This window comes from Lampetra planeri, chromosome 62 (assembly GCF_965212315.1).
Source record: "Lampetra planeri chromosome 62, kcLamPlan1.2.h2, whole genome shotgun sequence".
NCBI classification, from domain to species: Eukaryota; Metazoa; Chordata; class Hyperoartia; order Petromyzontiformes; family Petromyzontidae; genus Lampetra; species Lampetra planeri.
In genome coordinates this window covers 2,664,697-2,685,584 of record NC_136168.1, presented here as the reverse complement: position 1 = coordinate 2,685,584, position 20,888 = coordinate 2,664,697, and the positions used below count along the sequence as shown (strand labels likewise).

General features: G+C 55.0%; 1 protein-coding gene across 1 annotated transcript in view; it reads left to right on the top strand.

The window, feature by feature from the left end:
- LOC144736649 (growth/differentiation factor 8-like) overlaps window positions 1-19,987 on the top strand; it is a 79,066-nt gene extending 59,079 nt beyond the window's left edge. Inside the window, exon 2 of the mRNA XM_078619220.1 lies at window positions 19,866-19,987. Within this exon, the coding sequence (XP_078475346.1) occupies window positions 19,866-19,987 (122 nt within the window). The remainder of the gene's footprint in view (window positions 1-19,865) is intronic.
- The last annotated feature ends 901 nt before the right edge of the window (window positions 19,988-20,888 follow it).

Here is a 20,888-nt window from a genome sequence, read left to right as displayed (position 1 = left end):
TCTCACGACGTTTCGGCTACAACGCAAGCAGCCGTCTTCAGGTGAAGAATGTTTTATTTTTATTATTTTATTACTTCCCTTCTACGTGACTTTACCGAAAAAACCAAGAAGACAGGCACATGCTGTGCACATCTAAACGCAACCTTTAGACACATCGATAGCAGGCAGATAATCTAAGCGCACCTTTAGACGCGTTGACAGCAGGTGAATAATTCTAAACGCACCTTTGGATACATTCATAGCAAGAGAATAATCTCAACGCACATGTAGACACATTCATAGCAGGCGAATAATCTAAACACATATTTAGAAAGATTGATAGCAGGCAGATAATCTCAAAGCACATTTAGACACATTCATAACAGGCGAATGATCTAAACGCACTTTCCTAAACATGCGCCACTGTTTCTGAACATGCGTTCAGATTATTTGTCTGCTAGAAATCTGCACGTGATAAGCCACTTCGTTGACCTATCATTTTATAACAGCCAGGTCGCTTCTGAATAAAAGCTGTATAACTCAGTTGGCCTTACCTGCTAAATAAATAATTAAACTCTGCCATGAATTAAGAATTAAAGACGCAAGCCACAGCGGTGCGATTGTGACCATGCAGCTCACACGATGAACCTCTCCAGTAAACCCATAAGGACACAAATATACATTGACACAGTGAAACCCATAGAGATAGACAGTAAACCCATAGAGACACATTGAAGACAAGCCATATAGTAAACCCACAGTGGTCTGCGCTCCTTTAACAGAGTAGGTAGAACAGCGACATGACACAAACTCTCTCTCTCTGCTGAAGCCCTCTCGTCTTGGCCAGCAGCAAGACCTCCACATTGCCATCTAGCCCCTGAACATCTTGGTCCACTTAACACGGTTGATTACATACGGTGCGTAAGAAGTTCAACATACATACATACAAAAGTAGAATAAGGCCTCCAGTGGAACTTCTCTCGATGGTATGTGGCCTAATTCTTCCATGCTGATCTCTCGCGAAGGGGTGGGCACACGACAGCCTGCTCCTGTCGAATGACGCCACGGGATCTTTATTGTCCCCTGCGAGTGAAGTGGGCGGCACGCGCGGGTACTTTGTGGTTAACGCACAGCGCAGTATTAACCGAGGCGGCCGGCCCAATTCGAACCGTGAACTCCAAGTGTGCGTCCGGTCCCAGCCGCTGAAAGGTTTGTTTAAATACACGGGCAAACACAGGTTTGCAAACTGTAGTTTTGACATCAGCTGTTGCATAGTAGGAGTCGTAATCATTGTTATTATAATGATCATCGTCGTCATCATCGTCATCATCAGCCATGGTCAATCAAGCAAAAATAAATTACTCATATTCTTTGGATCTGTCGGTAAAGTCAAGTAGATAGAAAAAATAATAATAAAATAAAAGGAAATAAAAAGTGAGTGTACTGGCAGTCGATCATGAAGACTGTAGCCTGGTTTTTAAGCTAGTGAGTGTATTAAAAGTCTATAATGTAGACTTTTTCTGGTTCTTTCAGTGATAAAAATTAAATAAAAATAAACACAGCAATCATCGGAAAGATTTCATCAACCACTTTGGGTCATGACTTAATTCGTGTTTTTCCTTGTCAACCTCCACCGTCAGCAGTGTGGGTGTGTGGAATACGGTGAATATTATGGCTGGCAATCGGAGAATATAGTGAATGTCATGGTTGGGAATCGGAGATTACGGTGAATATTATGGCTGGGCATCGGAGAATATAGTGAATATCACGGCTGGGAATTGGAGAATACGGTGAATATCATGGGTGGACGTCGGAGAAATACGGTGAATATCACGGCTGGGAATAGGATAAATATGATTAATATTACGGGTGTTAATCGGAGAATATGGTGAATTTCATGGGTGGGAATCGGAGAATACGGTGAATATTATGGCTGGGAATCGGAGGATATGGTGAATATCATGGGTGGGAATCGGAGGATACAGTGAATATCATGGGTGGGAATCGGAGGATACGGTGAATATCATGGGTGGGAATCAGAGAAATACGGTGAATATTACGGCTGGGAATCGGAGGATACGGTGAATTTAATGGGTGTAAATCAGAGAAATACGGTGAATATTATGACCGAGAATCAGAAAATACGGTGAATTTAATGGGTGTAAATCAGAGAAATACGGTGAATATTATGGCTGGGAATCGGAGCTCAAAAGTGCCCCAACCCGCTGCGCCTTGCGCTGCTAACCTCGTGCGGTGTTCTCAGCAATTGTCGGCGTAATTGAATAAATCTGTAAAGTAAACAACAACAACGACAACAAAATGGCAAAATCTGGAAGCGTTCCCACGAAAAATGCAACCGCGTCATTGTTGCATGGCCGCCGTCGCGGGCCATGCCCTAGGACACACGCATGCTTTGCGTGATAATTATTTTTTAATGAGATGCATCTATATTGTACCACGAAGCCATTGTTTATTTGCTCATTAACGCCATGTAGTGCCGAATTTATTGAATGCCCTATGGATTAAAAGGAACTAATTGCCCCGCGTTCGTACGTATGTAAATGTGCGCGCGTGTTGCGCGTGGCTGGGGGACGTCGCGCTGTTCGAACGCTCGGCCTCAACCGAGGACACCAGCGTCGGGGGGAGAGACAAAGGCGGCCGGGCACGGCGTTGGCACGGGCCAGCCCCTCGTGCCTCGATGAGTGTTTGCTAACGGGGCTCGCCCCGACAGTCTGCATGGCGATACGGGCAGGTCGTGGGGGGTGGGAGGTCTTTGTCTTTGTCTGTGCGTGACAGCACTTCACGTGCTGCGCAGATGGCCAGCTGGATGATGTTAACCTGCGCGCGTGTGTGTGGGTGCGTGTGTGTGTCCGTGTGTGGGTGTGTGTGCGTGCGTGTGTGTGTGTGCGCGTGTGTGTGGGTGCGTGCGTGTGTGTGTGTGTGTGCGTGTGTGTGTGCTTGTGCGTGCTTGTGCGTGCTTGTGTGTGTGTGCACGTGTGGGTGCGTGCGTGTGTGTGTGTGTGTGCGTGTGTGTGTGCTTGTGCGTGCTTGTGTGTGTGTGCGTGCGTGCGCGTGTGGGTGCGTGTGTGTGTGTGTGCGTGCGTGTGCGTGTGCGTGTGTGCGTGTGTGTGTGCGTGTGCGTGTGTGTGTGCGTGCGTGTGTGCGTGTGTGTGCGTGCGTGCGCGTGTGTGTGGGTGCGTGCGTGTGTGTGCGTGTGTGTGCGTGTGTGCGTGCGTGTATGTGTGTGCGTGTGTGTGTGCGTGTGTGTGTGCGTGTGCGTGTGTGTGTGCGTGCGTGTGTGCGTGTGTGTGCGTGCGTGCGCATGTGTGTGGGTGCGTGCGTGTGTGTGCGTGTGTGTGTGTGCGTGCGTGCGTGTGTGCGTGCGTGTGTGCGTGCGTGTGTGTGTGTGCGCGCGCGCGCGCGCGCGTGCGTGTGGGGAGCGGTAGTGTAGCGGTTAGCGCGCTGCGCTATGAACCTGGCGACCCGGGTTCGATTCCCGCTCATGGCCAACACCAATGACGATTATCAGAAACGGTCCTGGGCCTCCCCTAGGTCGACTCAGCCTTAAATGAGTACCTGGTGCGGTGTGTAAACATCGCCACTGGGGAGACAAAGGCGGTCGGGCGTGGTGCTGGCCACCCACCCCCTCGTGTACAGTTCCGGCCTTCATAGGTGCTCGCTAACAGCACTTGCCCCTACAGTCTGTTAAGGCTACACGGGGGATCTTTTTTGTGTGCGTGTATGTGTGCGTGTGCGTGTGTGCGCGTGTATGTGTGGCGGGGACCGTCGTTGATTCTAACCGCACACAAGCCGCAAACGACGTTAGGAGAAGCACGGATCTGCCCGTGGTAGAGTCATTCTGTCAGTCACCGCACTTATCCAGCACCGTTCCTTTGTGGGACGGAGCCGTGCAAAAGCTCATTCGGACAAGCGGGAAACCATGGACTCATAGAGCCGCTGATGAGCTATGCGCGACCTTTGACCCCGGCCAAAAATATTTAAATAACGAGACAGATTTTTTTTTATGTAATTTTTTTTCACATGCTAATTTTGGGTGGCTTACAAAAAAACAAAGTCTGAACTCGATATCAATTCCGTAACTTCTTTGTGCATCGATAATTGAGAATACTTTTTTTTAATTCAAATATATATTCCCCCTCCCTCCCCCATCCCGGATATAATCCCTTGATGGTGGCACGTCACTTGGGAGTTTATAAACTGAAAGAGAAATCCCCCCCCCCACACCCCAATCCCCCATCCTAACCCCAATGCAATAATTGGGAGCGTTGGCTTAGGAGCAGAGTGGTAACTGGTGATCGTGCGATCCGCCAATCGGTTGCGTCGGTGTGCAGGGCAGCACCACGCGGCTGCCCTGGTCAGCGGGGGGCAGGGGGAGGGCAACGCGGGGGGGACGGGGGGAGGAGGGGGGGCGCTACTAAAACTGTTATATTTCAGGGGCATATTCTACTACAGAGACGTCAAGGCTTAAACATTTATTGTAGAACCGCTGCTTGCGTGTTCTTGGTTCTTTCGGTAAAGTCACGTAGAAGGGAAATAATAATATAATAAAAAATAAAATATAATAAAATACAAATAAAATACAAGAATTGTGTTTTATTATGTTTCATTTGTATTATTTCCCTTCTACGTTACTTTACCGAAAGAACCAAGAAGAGGAATCCCTGCAATCACGAAAGCTTTAGATCGCTTCTTGCGTGTTAAGTTTGTCCCCACCCCCGCACAACTCCGATTGGCACGGTTGGCTACGTTTCAGTTTCAGTTTTCAGTTTCATGTATTAGGTATAATCCTGTGAGCCATTCGGCTCTTGACTCGGGTGCAACCGCAACAAACAAAAACATGAACATGGAACATCTATAAAGTGACTACGTGCAAACAGAAAAATCCAGGAAAAAACAGCAAAGTCTTCCAGAAAAGGTCTGTCGGAAAGACAGCGTCTGAATTCAGACGCTGTCTTTCCGACAGACCTGTTTTTCACCTGAGGACGGCTGCTTGCGTTGTGGGCAAAACGTCGTGAGAATTATTTTATTATGTTTTATTTTTATTATTTTATTATTTCCCTTCTACGTGACTTTACCGAAAGAACCAAGAAGATGAATCCCTGCAGTCACGAAAGCTTTAAATATAAATTTTCCGTATTATCAACGCTGTGTGCAAAAATCCCAGTGGGATGCGAGTCAAACAATAACAACCATGAGATAATTTTGATTTAAATTATCAGTCTAACTCTGTACAACAACAAACATCCAAAACTTTGGCCATCCCATCTCTGTCTCTCTTATCGCCTCCATCCCCTCTCTCCGCCACTGTGATGATGATGATGACGTATCCTGCATGTAGCTCTCTCTCTCTGTGAGTGGGTCTCTGTGTGGGTCTCTGCGTGAGTCGATGGGACTCAGTGTGAATCTATAGATCTATATGTGAATCTATGGGTCTCTGTGTGAGTCTATGGGTCTCTGTGTGCATCTATAGATCTATATGTGAATCTATGTGTCTCTGTGTGAGTCTGTGGTTCTCTGTGTGAGTCTATGGGTCTCTGTGTGAGTCTATGGGTCTCTGTGTGAGTCTATGGGTCTCTGTGTGAGTCTGTGGTTCTCTATGTGAGTCTCTGGGTCTCTGTGTGAGTCTGTGGTTCTCTGTGTGAGTCTATGGGTCTCTGTGTGAGTCTATGGGTCTTTGTGTGAGTCAGTGGTTCTCTGTGTGAGTCTATGGGTCTCTGTGTGAGTCTGTGGTTCTCTGTGTGAGTATGTGGTTCTCTGTGTGAGTCTATGGGTCTCTGCAAGTCTCTGGGTCTCAGTGTGAGTCTATAGGTCTCTGTGAGTCTACAGGTCTTAGTGTAAATCTATAGATCTATAAATGAATCTATAGATCGAAATGTGATATATGGGTCTATAGATGAGCGAGCGTTGCCAGGTGTTCGCAAAACGCGGGGAGACCGGCGCAGCTGATGAGATTAAAATAAAATTACATCAGTTTAACACGTAGGCTCTCGCAGACCGATCTTATCCATAATACAGGGTTTTTATCGCCAAAAAATAAATGTGTCTTTAAAGCCGAACGCAACAGAAGGATTTCTCCACAAATCTGGCTGTCCGCCTGATGAAGCTAGTTGTAATTACTGGCGAAACGTCGTACACTGGGATTGTAAATGTTGTGGATTTGCTCTCCAACACACAACCGGTGGTGCTGTACTAGTATACTACACTATACACTACTATACACTACACTATACACTACTATTCACTATAGTATTAAACACTACTATACACTACACTACTATACACTACTATACACTACACTACTATACACTACACTACTATACACTACACTACTATACACTATACTACTATACATTACACTATACACTACACTACTATACACTACACTATACACTACACTATACACTACACTATACACTACTATACACTACACTATACACTACACTACAATACACTACTATACACTACACTATACACTACACTACTATACACTACACTATACACTACTATACACTACACTATACACTACACAAAAATACACTACTATACACTACTATACACTACACTATACACTACACAAAAATACACTACTATACACTACACTATACACTATTATACACTACACTATACACTACACAAACATACACTACTATACACTACTATACACTACACTATACACTACACAAAAATACACTACTATACACTACTATACACTACACTACAGACTAGTGCTGTAGTAGTGACGAATTGGCCACGTTCTGTTTACGTGACAACCCCTGACTAGTTAGGCCGTGTCGGGTGGTGGCGGGTTTAACGACGCATTCATATATTTACGCGATCAAACCCACAAAAAAAACACACATCTATCATGAAACAGCATCGCTACTGGGGAGACGCAGAATTGGGGAGGAGGCGCTGCTTACCACGTTTGAGTAACGCGCCCTCGAGTTGAGCACGAGAACAAGGACCCATTTCTTACAGGGTTGTGAGCCTGCCTTACGAACAGCCTAAAGGTCAACGGCGTTAGTTTTCACGCGAGCTTCAAGACTCGGCTGACGAGGCAGCACCGGATGTCGAAACCGGAGTTTTTGCGCGCGTGTCGCAACGCGAAGCTGCTGATGTGGAACGTGTAAAAAGTTAATGAAAGTAAAAAAAAAACATTTTTTTTTTTCAAAAGTAAAAAAAAAACTTTCAACTTTTTATTGTTTACGGCTGAGAGAGTGAGACACAATACGGCGTAATTTATTTCGCCGTCGACTTAACAGGGGCCCGTCGATAATCTTGGGATTAATCACGGGCGCCTGGGGACTTGAGATCAGCTACGCGGTGACCCCCAGGGACGGGCAGAGGTGACCCCCCCCCCCCGGGGACCCCCCCCCCCCGGGGACCCCCCCTCCCGGGACCCCCCCCCCCCCAACTGCCCGGTACGACGCGAGCCTGAGCGAGACAAACGAACGTCACGTGGGGAGGGAAACCACAACAACAACAAACACCACCAGAACCCAGAGGTCGCAACCGGGTACCCGATACCCGTACTCTACCCGATTCCCGGCTACCGTTTGCGACCCTGGTGCGGCCGGGTACGGGTACGGGTAGGCCGTGAGTCACTGGTGAGTAACCGTTTGTCACTCATTTCGGGTAGGGTACGGGTAGGGTACGGGTAGGGAACGGGTACCCATTTGCGACCCTGGTGCGGCCGGGTACGGGTACGGGTAAGGAATCAAAACCCGCTTGCGACCTCTGGCAGAACCACACCGACGCGAGCCTGAGCGAAACAAACGAACGTCACGTGGAGACAACAACGACAACAACAACAACAAACACCACCACCAGAACCACACCGAAGGCGCGGCACCCCCCACCGAAATAGGCACGGGTTTTTGGGGGGGGGGCCTCGTATCTCATTGCGCCCCCCCCCCCACCCCGTGCCGAATTTAAGCGCGGCAGCCACACGGCGTCGCCAGAAGCCATCAAGCTCAAGATGCCCCCCCCACCCACCCCCTTGTGGCGCTTATCGACGCAGCTAGGAGCCAGAAGCGACGTGCCCATGGATCGAGCGGCCTCAACAACAGTTCGGAGAGCCATGAGCCGCAGTGGGTTGTGGGTCCGACCCAGACCCTGACGACTCGTGTCTCTCTCTCGCTCTCATCATCATCACGGTGGCTAGGAAATGTTAACTACCTCGCCTGGTACACAGGAGGTCGTGGGTCCGACCCAGACCCTGACGCCTCGTGTCTCTCTCTCGCTCTCATCATCATCACGGTGGCTAGGAGATGTTGACGACCTCGCCTGGTATACAAGAGGTTGTGGGTCCGACCCAGATCCTGACGCCTGCTGCTGTATATTTGGAGTTTGCGTGTCTCTCTCTCTCTCATCATCATCGCGGTGGCTAAGAGATGTTGACTACCTCGCCTGGTATACAGGAGGTCGTTGGTCCGACCCAGACCCTGACGCCTCGTGTCTCTCTGTCATCATCATCGCGGTGGCTAAGAGATGTTAACTACCTCGCCTGGTATACAGGAGGTCGTTGGTCCGACCCAGACCCTGACGCCTCGTGTCTCTCTGTCATCATCATCGCGGTGGCTAGGAGATGTTAAATATCTAGCCTGGTATACAGGAGGTCGTGGGTCCGACCAAGACCCTGACGCCTGCAGCTGTATATGTGGAGTTTGCGTGTCTCTCTCTCATCATCATCACTGTGGCTAGGAGATGTTAACTACCTCGCCGGGTACACAGGAGGTCGTGGGTTCGATCCCGACCCTGACGCCTGCTGCTGTATATTTGGAGTTTGCGTGTCTCTATCTCTCGCTCTCATCATCATCACTGTGGCTAGGAGATGTTAACTACCTCGCCTGGTACACAGGAGGTCGTGGGTTCGATCCCGACCCCGATCCTGACGCCTGCTGTATATTTGGACAGACGGGCAGATATCGGATGGACCTCTCCCGTCAAGCCATGCAACTCAGCTCCCACCCCCAGCCCCCTCCCTCTCCCCCAGCCCCCCCCCTCCCTCTCCCCCAGCCCCCCCCTCCCTCTCCCCCAGCCCCCCCTCCCTCTCCCCCAGCACCCCCCTAACTCTCCCCCAGCCCCCCCCCCCCTCCCTCTCCCCCAGCCCCCTCTCCCCCAGCCCCCCCTCCCTCTCCCCCAGCCCCCCCTCCCTCTCCCCCAGCCCCCACCCTCCCTCTCCCCCAGCCCCCCCCCTCCCTCTCCCCCAGCCCCCTCTCCCCCAGCCCCCCCCTCCCTCTCCCCCAGCCCCCCTCCCTCTCCCCCAGCCCCCCCCTCCCTCTCCCCCAGCCCCCCCCTCCCTCTCCCCCAGCCCCCCCCCTCCCTCTCCCGCAGCCCCCCCCTCCCTCTCCCCCAGCCCCCCCCTTGCTCTCCCCCCCTCCCTCTACCCCCCCCCCTCCCTCTCCCCCAGCCCCCCCTCCCAGCCCCCAACAACCCCCTCCCTACAACAGAGTAGTCTGCAGTGCCTACTCCGAGTCTCAGCCGCGATTTTTTTTTAGTTTTTTCTCCTCTTCCCCCACCTCGCCTCTGCGTCGGCGCCGCGATCAATGCGCTCGGAGCAGACGATGAAGCCCCGGCCAGGGAGCCGGGGAGCTGGGGAGCCAGGGAGCCGGGGAGCCAGGGAGCCAGAGAGCCGGGGAGCCAGGGAGCCAGGGAGCCAGGGAGCCAGGCAGCCGGGGAGCCGGGGAGCCAGGGAGCCAGAGAGCCGGGGAGCCAGGGAGCCAGGGAGCCGGGGAGCCGGGGAGCCAGGGAGCCGGGGAGCCAGGGAGCCAGAGAGCCGGGGAGCCAGGGAGCCAGGGAGCCAGGGAGCCAGGGAGCCGGGGAGCCGGGGAGCCAGGGAGCCGGGGAGCCAGGGAGCCAGGGAGCCGGGGAGCCGGGGAGCCAGGGAGCCGGGGAGCCGGGGAGCCAGGGAGCCGGGGCCAGGGAGCCGGGGAGCCAGGGAGCCAGGGAGCCGGGGAGCCAGGGAGCCAGGGAGCCAGGGAGCCGGGGAGCCAGGGAGCCAGGGAGCCGGGGAGCCAGGGAGCCGGGGAGCCAAGGAGCCAGGGAGCCAGGGAGCCGGGGAGCCGGGGAGCCGGGGAGCCAGGGAGCCGGGGAGCCGGGGAGCCAGGGAGCCAGGGAGCCGGGGAGCCAGGGAGCCAGGGAGCCAGGGAGCCGGGGAGCCAGGGAGCCAGGGAGCCAGGGAGCCGGGGAGCCAGGGAGCCGGGGAGCCAGGGAGCCAGGGAGCCGGGGAGCCAGGGAGCCAGAGAGCCGGGGAGCCAGGGAGCCAGGGAGCCAGGGAGCCAGGCAGCCGGGGAGCCGGGGAGCCAGGGAGCCAGAGAGCCGGGGAGCTGGGGAGCCAGGGAGCCGGGGAGCCAGGGAGCCAGAGAGCCGGGGAGCCAGGGAGCCAGGGAGCCAGGGAGCCAGGCAGCCGGGGAGCCGGGGAGCCAGGGAGCCAGAGAGCCGGGGAGCCAGGGAGCCAGGGAGCCGGGGAGCCGGGGAGCCAGGGAGCCGGGGAGCCAGGGAGCCAGAGAGCCGGGGAGCCAGGGAGCCAGGGAGCCAGGGAGCCGGGGAGCCGGGGAGCCAGGGAGCCGGGGAGCCAGGGAGCCAGGGAGCCGGGGAGCCGGGGAGCCAGGGAGCCGGGGAGCCGGGGAGCCAGGGAGCCGGGGCCAGGGAGCCGGGGAGCCAGGGAGCCAGGGAGCCGGGGAGCCAGGGAGCCAGGGAGCCAGGGAGCCGGGGAGCCAGGGAGCCAGGGAGCCAGGGAGCCGGGGAGCCAGGGAGCCGGGGAGCCAAGGAGCCAGGGAGCCAGGGAGCCGGGGAGCCGGGGAGCCGGGGAGCCAGGGAGCCGGGGAGCCGGGGAGCCGGGGAGCCAGGGAGCCAGGGAGCCGGGGAGCCAGGGAGCCAGGGAGCCAGGGAGCCGGGGAGCCAGGGAGCCAGGGAGCCAGGGAGCCGGGGAGCCGGGGAGCCGGGGAACCAGGGAGCCAGGGAGCCGGGGAGCCAGGGAGCCGGGGAGCCAGGGAGCCAGGGAGCCAGGGAGCCGGGGAGCCGGGGAGCCGGGGAGCCAGGGAGCCAGGGAGCCAGGGAGCCAGGGAGCCAGGGAGCCGGGGAGCCAGGGAGCCAGGGAGCCGGGGAGCCGGGGAGCCAGGGAGCCGGGGAGCCAGGGAGCCGGGGAGCCGGGGAGCCAGGGAGCCGGGGAGCCAGGGAGCCGGGGAGCCGGGGAGCCAGGGAGCCAGGGAGCCGGGGAGCCGGGGAGCCAGGGAGCCGGGGAGCCGGGGAGCCGGGGAGCCGGGGAGCCAGGGAGCCAGGGAGCCGGGGAGCCGGGGAGCCGGGGAGCCGGGGAGCCAGGGAGCCGGGGAGCCGGGGAGCCGGGGAGCCAGGGAGCCAGGGAGCCGGGGAGCCAGGGAGCCAGGGAACCAGGGAGCCGGGGAGCCGGAAAGCCAGGGAGCCAGGGAGCCAGGGAGCCAGGGGAGCCGGGGAGCCGGGGAGCCAGGGAGCCAGGGAGCCAGGGAGCCGGGGAGCCAGGGAGCCGGGGAGCCAGGGAGCCGGGGAGCCGGGGAGCCGGGGAGCCAGGGAGCCAGGGAGCCAGGGAGCCGGGGAGCCGGGGAGCCAGGGAGCCGGGGAGCCAGGGAGCCAGGGAGCCGGGGAGCCAGGGAGCCAGGGAGCCGGGGAGCCGGGGAGCCAGGGAGCCAGGGAGCCGGGGAGCCGGGGAGCCAGGGAGCCAGGGAGCCGGGGAGCCAGGGAGCCAGGGGAGCCGGGGAGCCGGGGAGCCAGGGAGCCAGGGAGCCGGGGAGCCGGGGAGCCAGGGAGCCAGGGAGCCGGGGAGCCGGGGAGCCGTAAGAGCCGCAAGAGCCGGAGCCGGGCCGTGCCGGCCACAGCGCTCGCTGCGGGCTCTGATCCAAGCAGCGTCCCACAGGGGACGGGGTGGGTTAGGAGTATCACAATCACAGTCGGAGGAGCCACTCCTGAGTTACTGCCCCACCCCACCCCACCCCAACAACCCCATCCCACAGCACCCCGAGCGCTCACCAAATGGCCCACGGCCATTATTACACCAAAACACAATTATACAAAGGGTCAATTGTCCTCGTAACAAGGGGGAGGGATGGGGAGGGGTGGGGAGGGGTTGTGCGGGGATGTGCACGCTGGGATAATTCCTTCCAAGAACTTATTATTCTGACACGGAGGGGAGCCACAATGGGACCCCAGAGGCGGGGGGGGGGGAGCGGTCGGGGGGGTGGGGTGGGGTGTGTGTGTGTGGGGGGGAGGTGAAGGGGGTGCGGTGGAGAAGAAAGGCTTCCTTTCTGCGAAAGCCCCTCAAAATCGAGGTGCGTCTCCCTACGAGCGAGCGAGCGAGTGAGATCGGGGAAGCTCGTCCACTCAAGTCTTCCTGGGTCCGCAGTTTCCCAAGCGCCACGCGGGGTAATCCCTCTAATCACGGTGTCATTGAAGTTCTGTTCGCTCCCCCCCCCACCCACCCACCACCACCACCAATGATTTGTCCCGGGGAAAAGAAAAAAAAAACTCCGCTCCCGATGGAGGATTTTATTATTTATTTTTAAGTGGGGGGACAGCAACTGGTTATCAAACCCTCCCCCCCCCTTGCCCCCCCCCCTTCTTGGGACCGACAGCTCGCGAGGGCCCCCCCCCCCCACCCACCACCCACTCCCACCACGACCACTCCCGCCCGCCCACCCGTCCTCGAATCTTACTTTTAAAAGAAAAATAAATTAAAGGAGAAAGAAAGAAAGGGGGGACCCCCGTTGCATTGTCACCGCCGCGCGTCACGTCTCACGTCTCACTCTACAACATCTGTCACGTGTCACTCTCACTGCACAACATCTGTCACGTGCCACTCTCACTGCACAGCATCTGTCACGTGTCACTCTCACTGCACAACATCTGTCACGTGTCACTCTCACTGCACAACATCTGTCACGTGCCACTCTCACTGCACAACATCTGTCACGTGCCACTCTCACTGCACAGCATCTGTCACGTGTCACTCTCACTGCACAACATCTGTCACGTGCCACTCTCACTGCACAGCATCTGTCACGTGTCACTCTCACTGCACAACATCTGTCACGTGCCACTCTCACTGCACAACATCTGTCACGTGTCACTCTCACCGCACAACATCTGTCACGTGCCACTCTCACTGCACAACATCTGTCACGTGTCACTCTCACTGCACACCATCTGTCACGTGTCACTCTCACTGCACAACATCTGTCACGTGTCACTCTCGCTGCACACCATCTGTCACGTGTCACTCTCACTGCACAACATCTGTCACGTGTCACTCTCACTGCACAACATCTGTCACGTGTCACTCTCGCTGCACACCATCTGTCACGTGTCACTCTCGCTGCACAACATCTGTCACGTGTCACTCTCACTGCACAACATCTGTCACGTGTCACTCTCACCGCACAACATCTGTCACGTGCCACTCTCACTGCACAACATCTGTCACGTGTCACTCTCGCTGCACACCATCTGTCACGTGCCACTCTCACTGCACAACATCTGTCACGTGTCACTCTCACCGCACAACATCTGTCACGTGCCACTCTCACTGCACAACATCTGTCACGTGCCACTCTCACTGCACAACATCTGTCACGTGCCACTCTCACTGCACAACATCTGTCACGTGCCACTCTCACTGCACAGCATCTGTCACGTGCCACTCTCACCGCACAACATCTGTCACGTGCCACTCTCACTGCACAACATCTGTCACGTGCCACTCTCACTGCACAACATCTGTCACGTGCCACTCTCACCGCACAACATCTGTCACGTGCCACTCTCACTGCACAACATCTGTCACGTGCCACTCTCACCGCACAACATCTGTCACGTGCCACTCTCACTGCACAACATCTGTCACGTGCCACTCTCACTGCACAACATCTGTCACGTGCCACTCTCACCGCACAACATCTGTCACGTGCCACTCTCACTGCACAACATCTGTCACGTGCCACTCTCACTGCACAGCATCTGTCACGTGCCACTCTCACTGCACAACATCTGTCACGTGTCACTCTCACTGCACAACATCTGTCACGTGTCACTCTCACCGCACAACATCTGTCACGTGCCACTCTCGCTGCACACCATCTGTCACGTGTCACTCTCACTGCACAACATCTGTCACGTGTCACTCTCACTGCACAACATCTGTCACGTGCCACTCTCACTGCACAACATCTGTCACGTGTCACTCTCACCGCACAACATCTGTCACGTGTCACTCTCACTGCACAACATCTGTCACGTGTCACTCTCACCGCACAACATCTGTCACGTGCCACTCTCGCTGCACACCATCTGTCACGTGTCACTCTCACTGCACAACATCTGTCACGTGTCACTCTCACTGCACAACATCTGTCACGTGTCACTCTCACCGCACAACATCTGTCACGTGTCACTCTCACCGCACAACATCTGTCACGTGCCACTCTCACTGCACAACATCTGTCACGTGTCACTCTCACTGCACAACATCTGTCACGTGTCACTCTCACTGCACAACATCTGTCACGTGTCACTCTCACTGCACAACATCTGTCACGTGTCACTCTCACTGCACAGCATCTGTCACGTGTCACTCTCACTGCACAACATCTGTCACGTGTCACTCTCACCGCACAGCATCTGTCACGTGTCACTCTCACTGCACAGCATCTGTCACGTGTCACTCTCACTGCACAGCATCTGTCACGTGCCACTCTCACCGCACAACATCTGTCACGTGCCACTCTCACCGCACACCATCTGTCACGTGTCACTCTCACCGCACAACATCTGTCACGTGTCACTCTCACCGCACAGCATCTGTCACGTGTGTTTTTTTTTGTTGACCAGTGTAATAGTTTCAAGCGATTTGAAGCATGTTTTTTTTTTGGGGGGGGGGGGGGCAGAGCTGTGTGACGTCATATTTGAGGGGGGGTCTGACTCTTTGTGACGTCGTGTGACGATGAAGGGGGAGGGGGGGGGGTAAAAAATCGTCCAAAATCGCGTGACGTCATATATGGACGACCCCAAAGAGTCAGCACCCTGAAATTAGTCTAAAACAGCTGCAAAAGTCCAGGCCAGAAAAAAAATGTTTGTTTGTTGTTGTTGACCAGTGGTAATAGCAGCTCATCGAAGTGAACCCCATCGCTCGGACGTTCGTCGCACACACAAAAAAAACAATCGAGTTCAATCGCGACGTGGTGGCATGTTTGTAATCGCGCGTGGCGGGATTCAACGACGAGAGAGTTGAGCGTGAAGAGGCGGAATTCCGGGCAACGGTCCCGTCACAAGTGGAGGAGAAGCGTGAGTCGCGCCTGGGGGGGCGGTGCAGTGGCGTAGCGCTCAGCTCTCTTGCTGCTCCTGTGTCAAAGGTCGCAACCGGGTACCCGATACCCGTACCCTACCCGATACCCGGCTACCCGTACCCGGCCGGGCACGGGTACACGTTTGTGACCCTGGTGCGGCCGGGTACGGGTACGGGTAGGCCGTGAGTCACAGGTGAGTCACCGTTTGTCACTCATTCCTCAACGTCTTGTCTCTTCTCACAATTCAAGTTCCTAGAATCAACCCACCCGCGCCTGCAAACATGGCTTCATCCCAGAGGTCGCAATCAGGTAACCGATACCCGTACGGGTACGGCCGGGTATGGGTACGGGTACCCGTTTGCGACCCTGGTGCGGCCGGGTACGGGTACGGGTAAGGAATCAAAATCCGTTTGCGACCTCTGTCCTGTGTAGACCTGGCGAGATGAACGTTGATGTCGGGCAGCGGGTTTGTACTAGCACGTGGCGAAAGTCTGGCGAGAAGCGTGGAGATGCATTCATCGTTGGCCGTTGATGATGATGGAATCATCTGTAAATAATCGCGTGCGAAATCAGCGGAGAGAGAGAGTGAGTGAGTGTGTCTGTACGCGCCAATGGAAATGTTCTGGACGGTGCCACTCAATGAGAAATATCATTCACGGCAGGGGCTACGCAAATCAGAGTCACGAAGGCCACGAGCATCGAGAACCACGGCCACCGAACAACTTCAAGTTCACGATGAACCTTCACACGCTGCAAGATCCCACACCGTTGTTATATGGGGCCGGCCATTATATGGGGCCGTGCATAAATGACGTCACGCGATTTTGGACGATTTTTTACCACCCCCCCCCCCCCCCCCCATCGTCACACGGCGTCACAAAAGTCAGACCCCCCCCCCCCCTCAAATATGACGTCACTAAGCTCTGCCCCCCCCCCGCCCCCCCAAAAAACATATTTCCATTTTGAAAATGAAACATGCTTCAAATCGCTTTAAACTATTGTTATTGTAGTGCGTATTTAATGTGTTGTTGTAGGAGTGTTGTTGTACCAATTCTAAATTTATTTAAAGTTGCGCATTTTTACGTGACGTCACATTTCTCAACCGCCCCCCCCCCGGTCACACATCATAACAAACGCCTGACCCCCCCCCCCCACACCTAGGTGCGTGACGTCATTTATGGACGGCCCCTTATAAGCTCGGCACTCATTACACCCACACACACAAGGCGCTTGCCACGAATGAACCTCAATTCCTTGCTGATGTCATCAAGGAGCATGGACCATCATCACGTGACACTCTAGTCATCCTTGCAGCAGCAGCAGTAGCAGCAGCAGTAGCAGCAGCAGCAAGCAGCAGCAGTAAGCAGCAGCAGCAAGCAGCAGCAGCAGCAAGCAGCAGCAGAAAGCAGCAGCAGCAAGCAGCAGCAGCAGCAAGCAGCAGCAGTAAGCAGCAGCAGCAGCAGCGGCAGCAGTAGCGGCAGCAAGCAGCAGCAAGCAGCAGCAGCAAGCAGTAGCAGCAGCAGCAGCAAGCAGCAAGCAATAGCAGCAGCAGTAGCAGCAGCAAGCAGCAGCAGCAAGCAGCAGCAAGCAGCAGCAGCAAGCAGCAGCAAGCAGCAGCAAGCAGCAAGCAGTAGCAGCAGTAGCAGCAGCAGCAGCAAGCAGCAGCAGCAAGCAGCAGCAAGCAGCAGCAGCAAGCAGCAGCAGCAAGCAGCAGCAAGCAGCAAGCAGTAGCAGCAGCAGTAGCAGCAGCAGCAAGCAGCAAGCAGTAGCAGCAGCAGTAGCAGCAGCAAGCAGCAGCAGCAAGCAGTAGCAGCAGCAGCAAGCAGCAGCAAGCAGCAAGCAGCAGCAGCAGAAGCAGCAGTAGCAACAAGCAGTAGCAAGCAGCAGCAGCAAGCAGCAGCAGCAAGCAGCAGCAGTAGCAGCAGTAGCAGCAGCAGCAGCGGCAGCAGCAGCAGTAGCAGCAGTAGCAGCAGCAGCAGTAGCAGCAGTAGTAGCAGCAGCAGCAGCAAGCAGCAGCAGCAGTAGCAGCAGTAGCAGCAGCAGTAGCAGCAGCAGCAGCAAGCAGTAGCAGCAGAAGCAGCAGTAGCAGCAGCAGTAGCAGCAGTAGTAGCAGCAGTAGCAGCAGCAGCAGCAGTAGCAGCAGCAGCAGCAGCAGCAGTAGCAGCAAGCAGTAGCAGCAGCAGCAAGCAGCAGCAGCAGTAGCAGCAGTAGCAGCAGCAGCAGCAGTAGCAGCAGCAGTAGCAGCAGCAGCAGCAAGCAGTAGCAGCAGAAGCAGCAGCAGCAAGCAGCAGCAGCAGTAGCAGCAGTAGCAGCAGCAGTAGCAGCAGTAGTAGCAGCAGCAGCAGCAAGCAGCAGCAGCAGTAGCAGCAGTAGCAGCAGCAGCAGCAGTAGCAGCAGCAGTAGCAGCAGCAGCAGCAAGCAGCAGCAGCAGAAGCAGCAGTAGCAACAAGCAGCAGCAGCAAGCAGCAGCAAACAGCAGCAAGCAGCAGTAGCAAGCAGCAGCAGAAAGCAGCAGCAGCAGCAGCAAGCAGCAGCAGTAGCAGCAGTAGCAGCAGCAGCAGCGGCAGCAGCAGCAGTAGCAGCAGCAGCAGCAGCAAGCAGCAGCAGCAGCAGTAGCAGCAGCAGCAGTAGCAGCAGCAGCAAGCAGCAGCAGTAGTAGCAGCAGCAGTAGCAGCAGCAGCAGCAGCAGCAAGCAGCAGCAGCAGTAGCAGCAGCAGCAGTAGCAGCAGCAGTAGCAGCAGCAGCAGCGGCAGCTTTTGGCTGCGAGCCATCGAACAAAGGCGGTGGTCACCGCATCGCGCTGCCCTTCCAGATGCGCTACTTCTGCGGCCGTCTGGAACGCTCTACTCTCCGGTATCTTGGAAGCCGCTGGAGCACGTGCACTTTTCAATCACCTTGATTGGCAAACTCATCTCAGTGGAAGCGCTCTCTGTGTGCGCTGGGTCGTTTCCCTTCCCCCCGCACCTCCGATTAGCGCGGTTGGCTACGAACGGAGCGAACGAAGTTCAAGGCACGTCCGTGCACACAAGGGAGGCTATTCCCATGGCGTGCATCATTCCTCCGAATCTTCTTTGTTCGCAGTGAATAAATAACATCGCAATTCCCGTGTGGTTTAGCGGCGCGCGCGTGTGTGCCTGTGTGCGTGCGTGCGTGTGAGTGTGCGCCTGCGTGTGCGTGTGTGCGTGCGTGTGTGCCTGTGTGTGTGTGTGCGTGCGTGTGTGCGTGCGTGCGTGCGTGCGTGCGCGTGTGTGCGTGCCTCTGTGCGTGCGCGTGTGTGTGCCTGTGTGTGCGTGCGTGCGTGTGTGTGCGTGCGTGTCTGCGTGCGAGTGTGCGTGCTAGTGTGCGTGCGTGCGTGTGTGCGTGCCTGTGTGCGTGCGTGTGTGCGTGTGTGTGTGCGTGCGTGTCTGCGTGCGAGTGTGCGTGCTAGTGTGCGTGCGTGCGTGTGTGCGTGCCTGTGTGCGTGCGTGCGTGTGTGCGTGTGTGTGCGCGCGTGTGTGCGTGTGTTTGTGTAAGCACAGAGGGGGGGGGGCAGGGGGGGGGGGTATTCGGGCATTGCGCTAAGAACCCCACACGCGAGCCGGTTCTGGGCCTCACTCGTCGGTTGAATCGGCCTAAAATACGTTACCGCACCTGGCACTTACAGCGCCTTGTAAAACATCGGCACTGGGGAAAACAAAAGGCCGTCATTGCGAGTTCAGTTTCATGTATTAGGCATAGCCCTGTGAGCCATTCGGCTCTTGAATCGGGTGCAACCGCAACAAACAAAAACATGAACAAGGAAACATCGATAAAGTGACGACGCGCACACAGATAAAAAATCCAGGAAAAAACAGCAAAAGTCTTCCAGAAAAAGCACCGCATATCAACGCTGTGTGCCAAAATCCCAGCGGGATACAATTCAAACAATAAAAACCACAAGACATTTTTCGATTTAAAGCTTTCGTGACTGCAGGGATTCATCTTCTTGGTTCTTTCGGTAAAGTCACGTAGAAGGGAAATAATAAAATTATAAATATAAAACATAATATGTTTTATTACTTTATTATTTCCCTTCTACGTGGCTTTACCGAAAGAACCAAGAAGATGAAGAAGGGAAATAATAAAATAATAAAAATAAATATTATATTTTTATTAACATAATATGTTTTATTACTTTATTATTCCCATTCTACGTGACTTTACCGAAAGAACCAAGAAGATGAATCATAAGACAATTGAGATTATAGTGCCGGTCACACGACCCCCACCCCCCACCGGCACCCTCGCCCCCGCCCTTAATAGGTGCTCGCTAACAGCACTTGTCACCAACAGTCTGCGCGTCAATACGGGACATCTTTGTGTTCGCCTTTGTCTCCAATGTGTGCGCCTGCTTCTAAATGCAAATCAGCCACTGAGGCCTTCACTCGAAGGCATTAACCTTTTCACCTATGGCATAACTTCATTTTTCTTTCTTCCTCTTTTCACTTTTTATTTAGTTTTCCCCCACAATGCGTAATCACCGGGTGAATGACACGGCCTCGAAGCTCTCGTCTGTGGGCAATTTCGCGTGCACAGGCAGCCTCTTGTCCGTCACGGCTCGCCGCACAAGGGACGAGAGGTCGCCCGTGGGCTCGCTCCCGCCGAGTGAGCCGACGGGGCAACGGGGGCGACGCTACGGGGAGGAAGCTACGGCGTGAATATTCTTAGGTTTTTTCGGTAAAGTCACGTAGGTAAAAAATTGAAATGAAAATTAATAAAAGTAAAATGAAATGAAAATAAAAATCACGACGTTTCGGAGGCAACACAAGCTTCCGTCTTCAGGTGGAGATGGAAAAAATTGCAATTAAAATTAATAAAAGTAAAATAAAATAAAAAATCACGACGTTTCGGAGGCAACACAAGCTTCCGTCTCCACCTGAAGACGGAAGCTTGTGTTGCCTCCGAAACGTCGTGATTTTTATTTTATTTTACTTTTACTTTTATTAATTTAAATTTTTTACCTACGTGACTTTACCGAAAAAACCTAAGAATATGAATCCTTGCAGTCACGAAAGCTTCAAATCTAGAACTACGAGGTGAAGCTACAATAGGGCAACGCTACGATGGGGCGACGCTATGGGGTGACGCTATGGGCGACACTACGATAGGGCGATGCTACAGGAATGACGCTACGGGGCGACGCTACAGGGCGACGCTATGATGGGCGATGCTACAATGGGGCGACGCTATGGGCTACCGGATGACACTAAGGGGTCATGTTACGATGGGGTGACGCTATGGGCGACGCTATGGGCTACGGGCGACGCTACGGGTCGACGCTATGGGCAACGCTATTGGGCGAAAGCTATGGGCGACGCTATGGTCAAAGCTACGATGCAGCAACACTACGGGTGACGTTACGGGCGATACTGCAGGGCGACGCCACGGGCGATGCTCCAGGGACTCTTTTACTCACGATTGAGTTAAGTTCCAGAGGTACTGTTCGTAAGTAGATTTGTCAGCAAGTCCTCCTGTCGATTACAAACATGTTGTGCAGCATGTGCACTAAACACGGGGAATGGTTTTAAAAGTTGTGTTCTTCATGTTCTGCAGATGTAG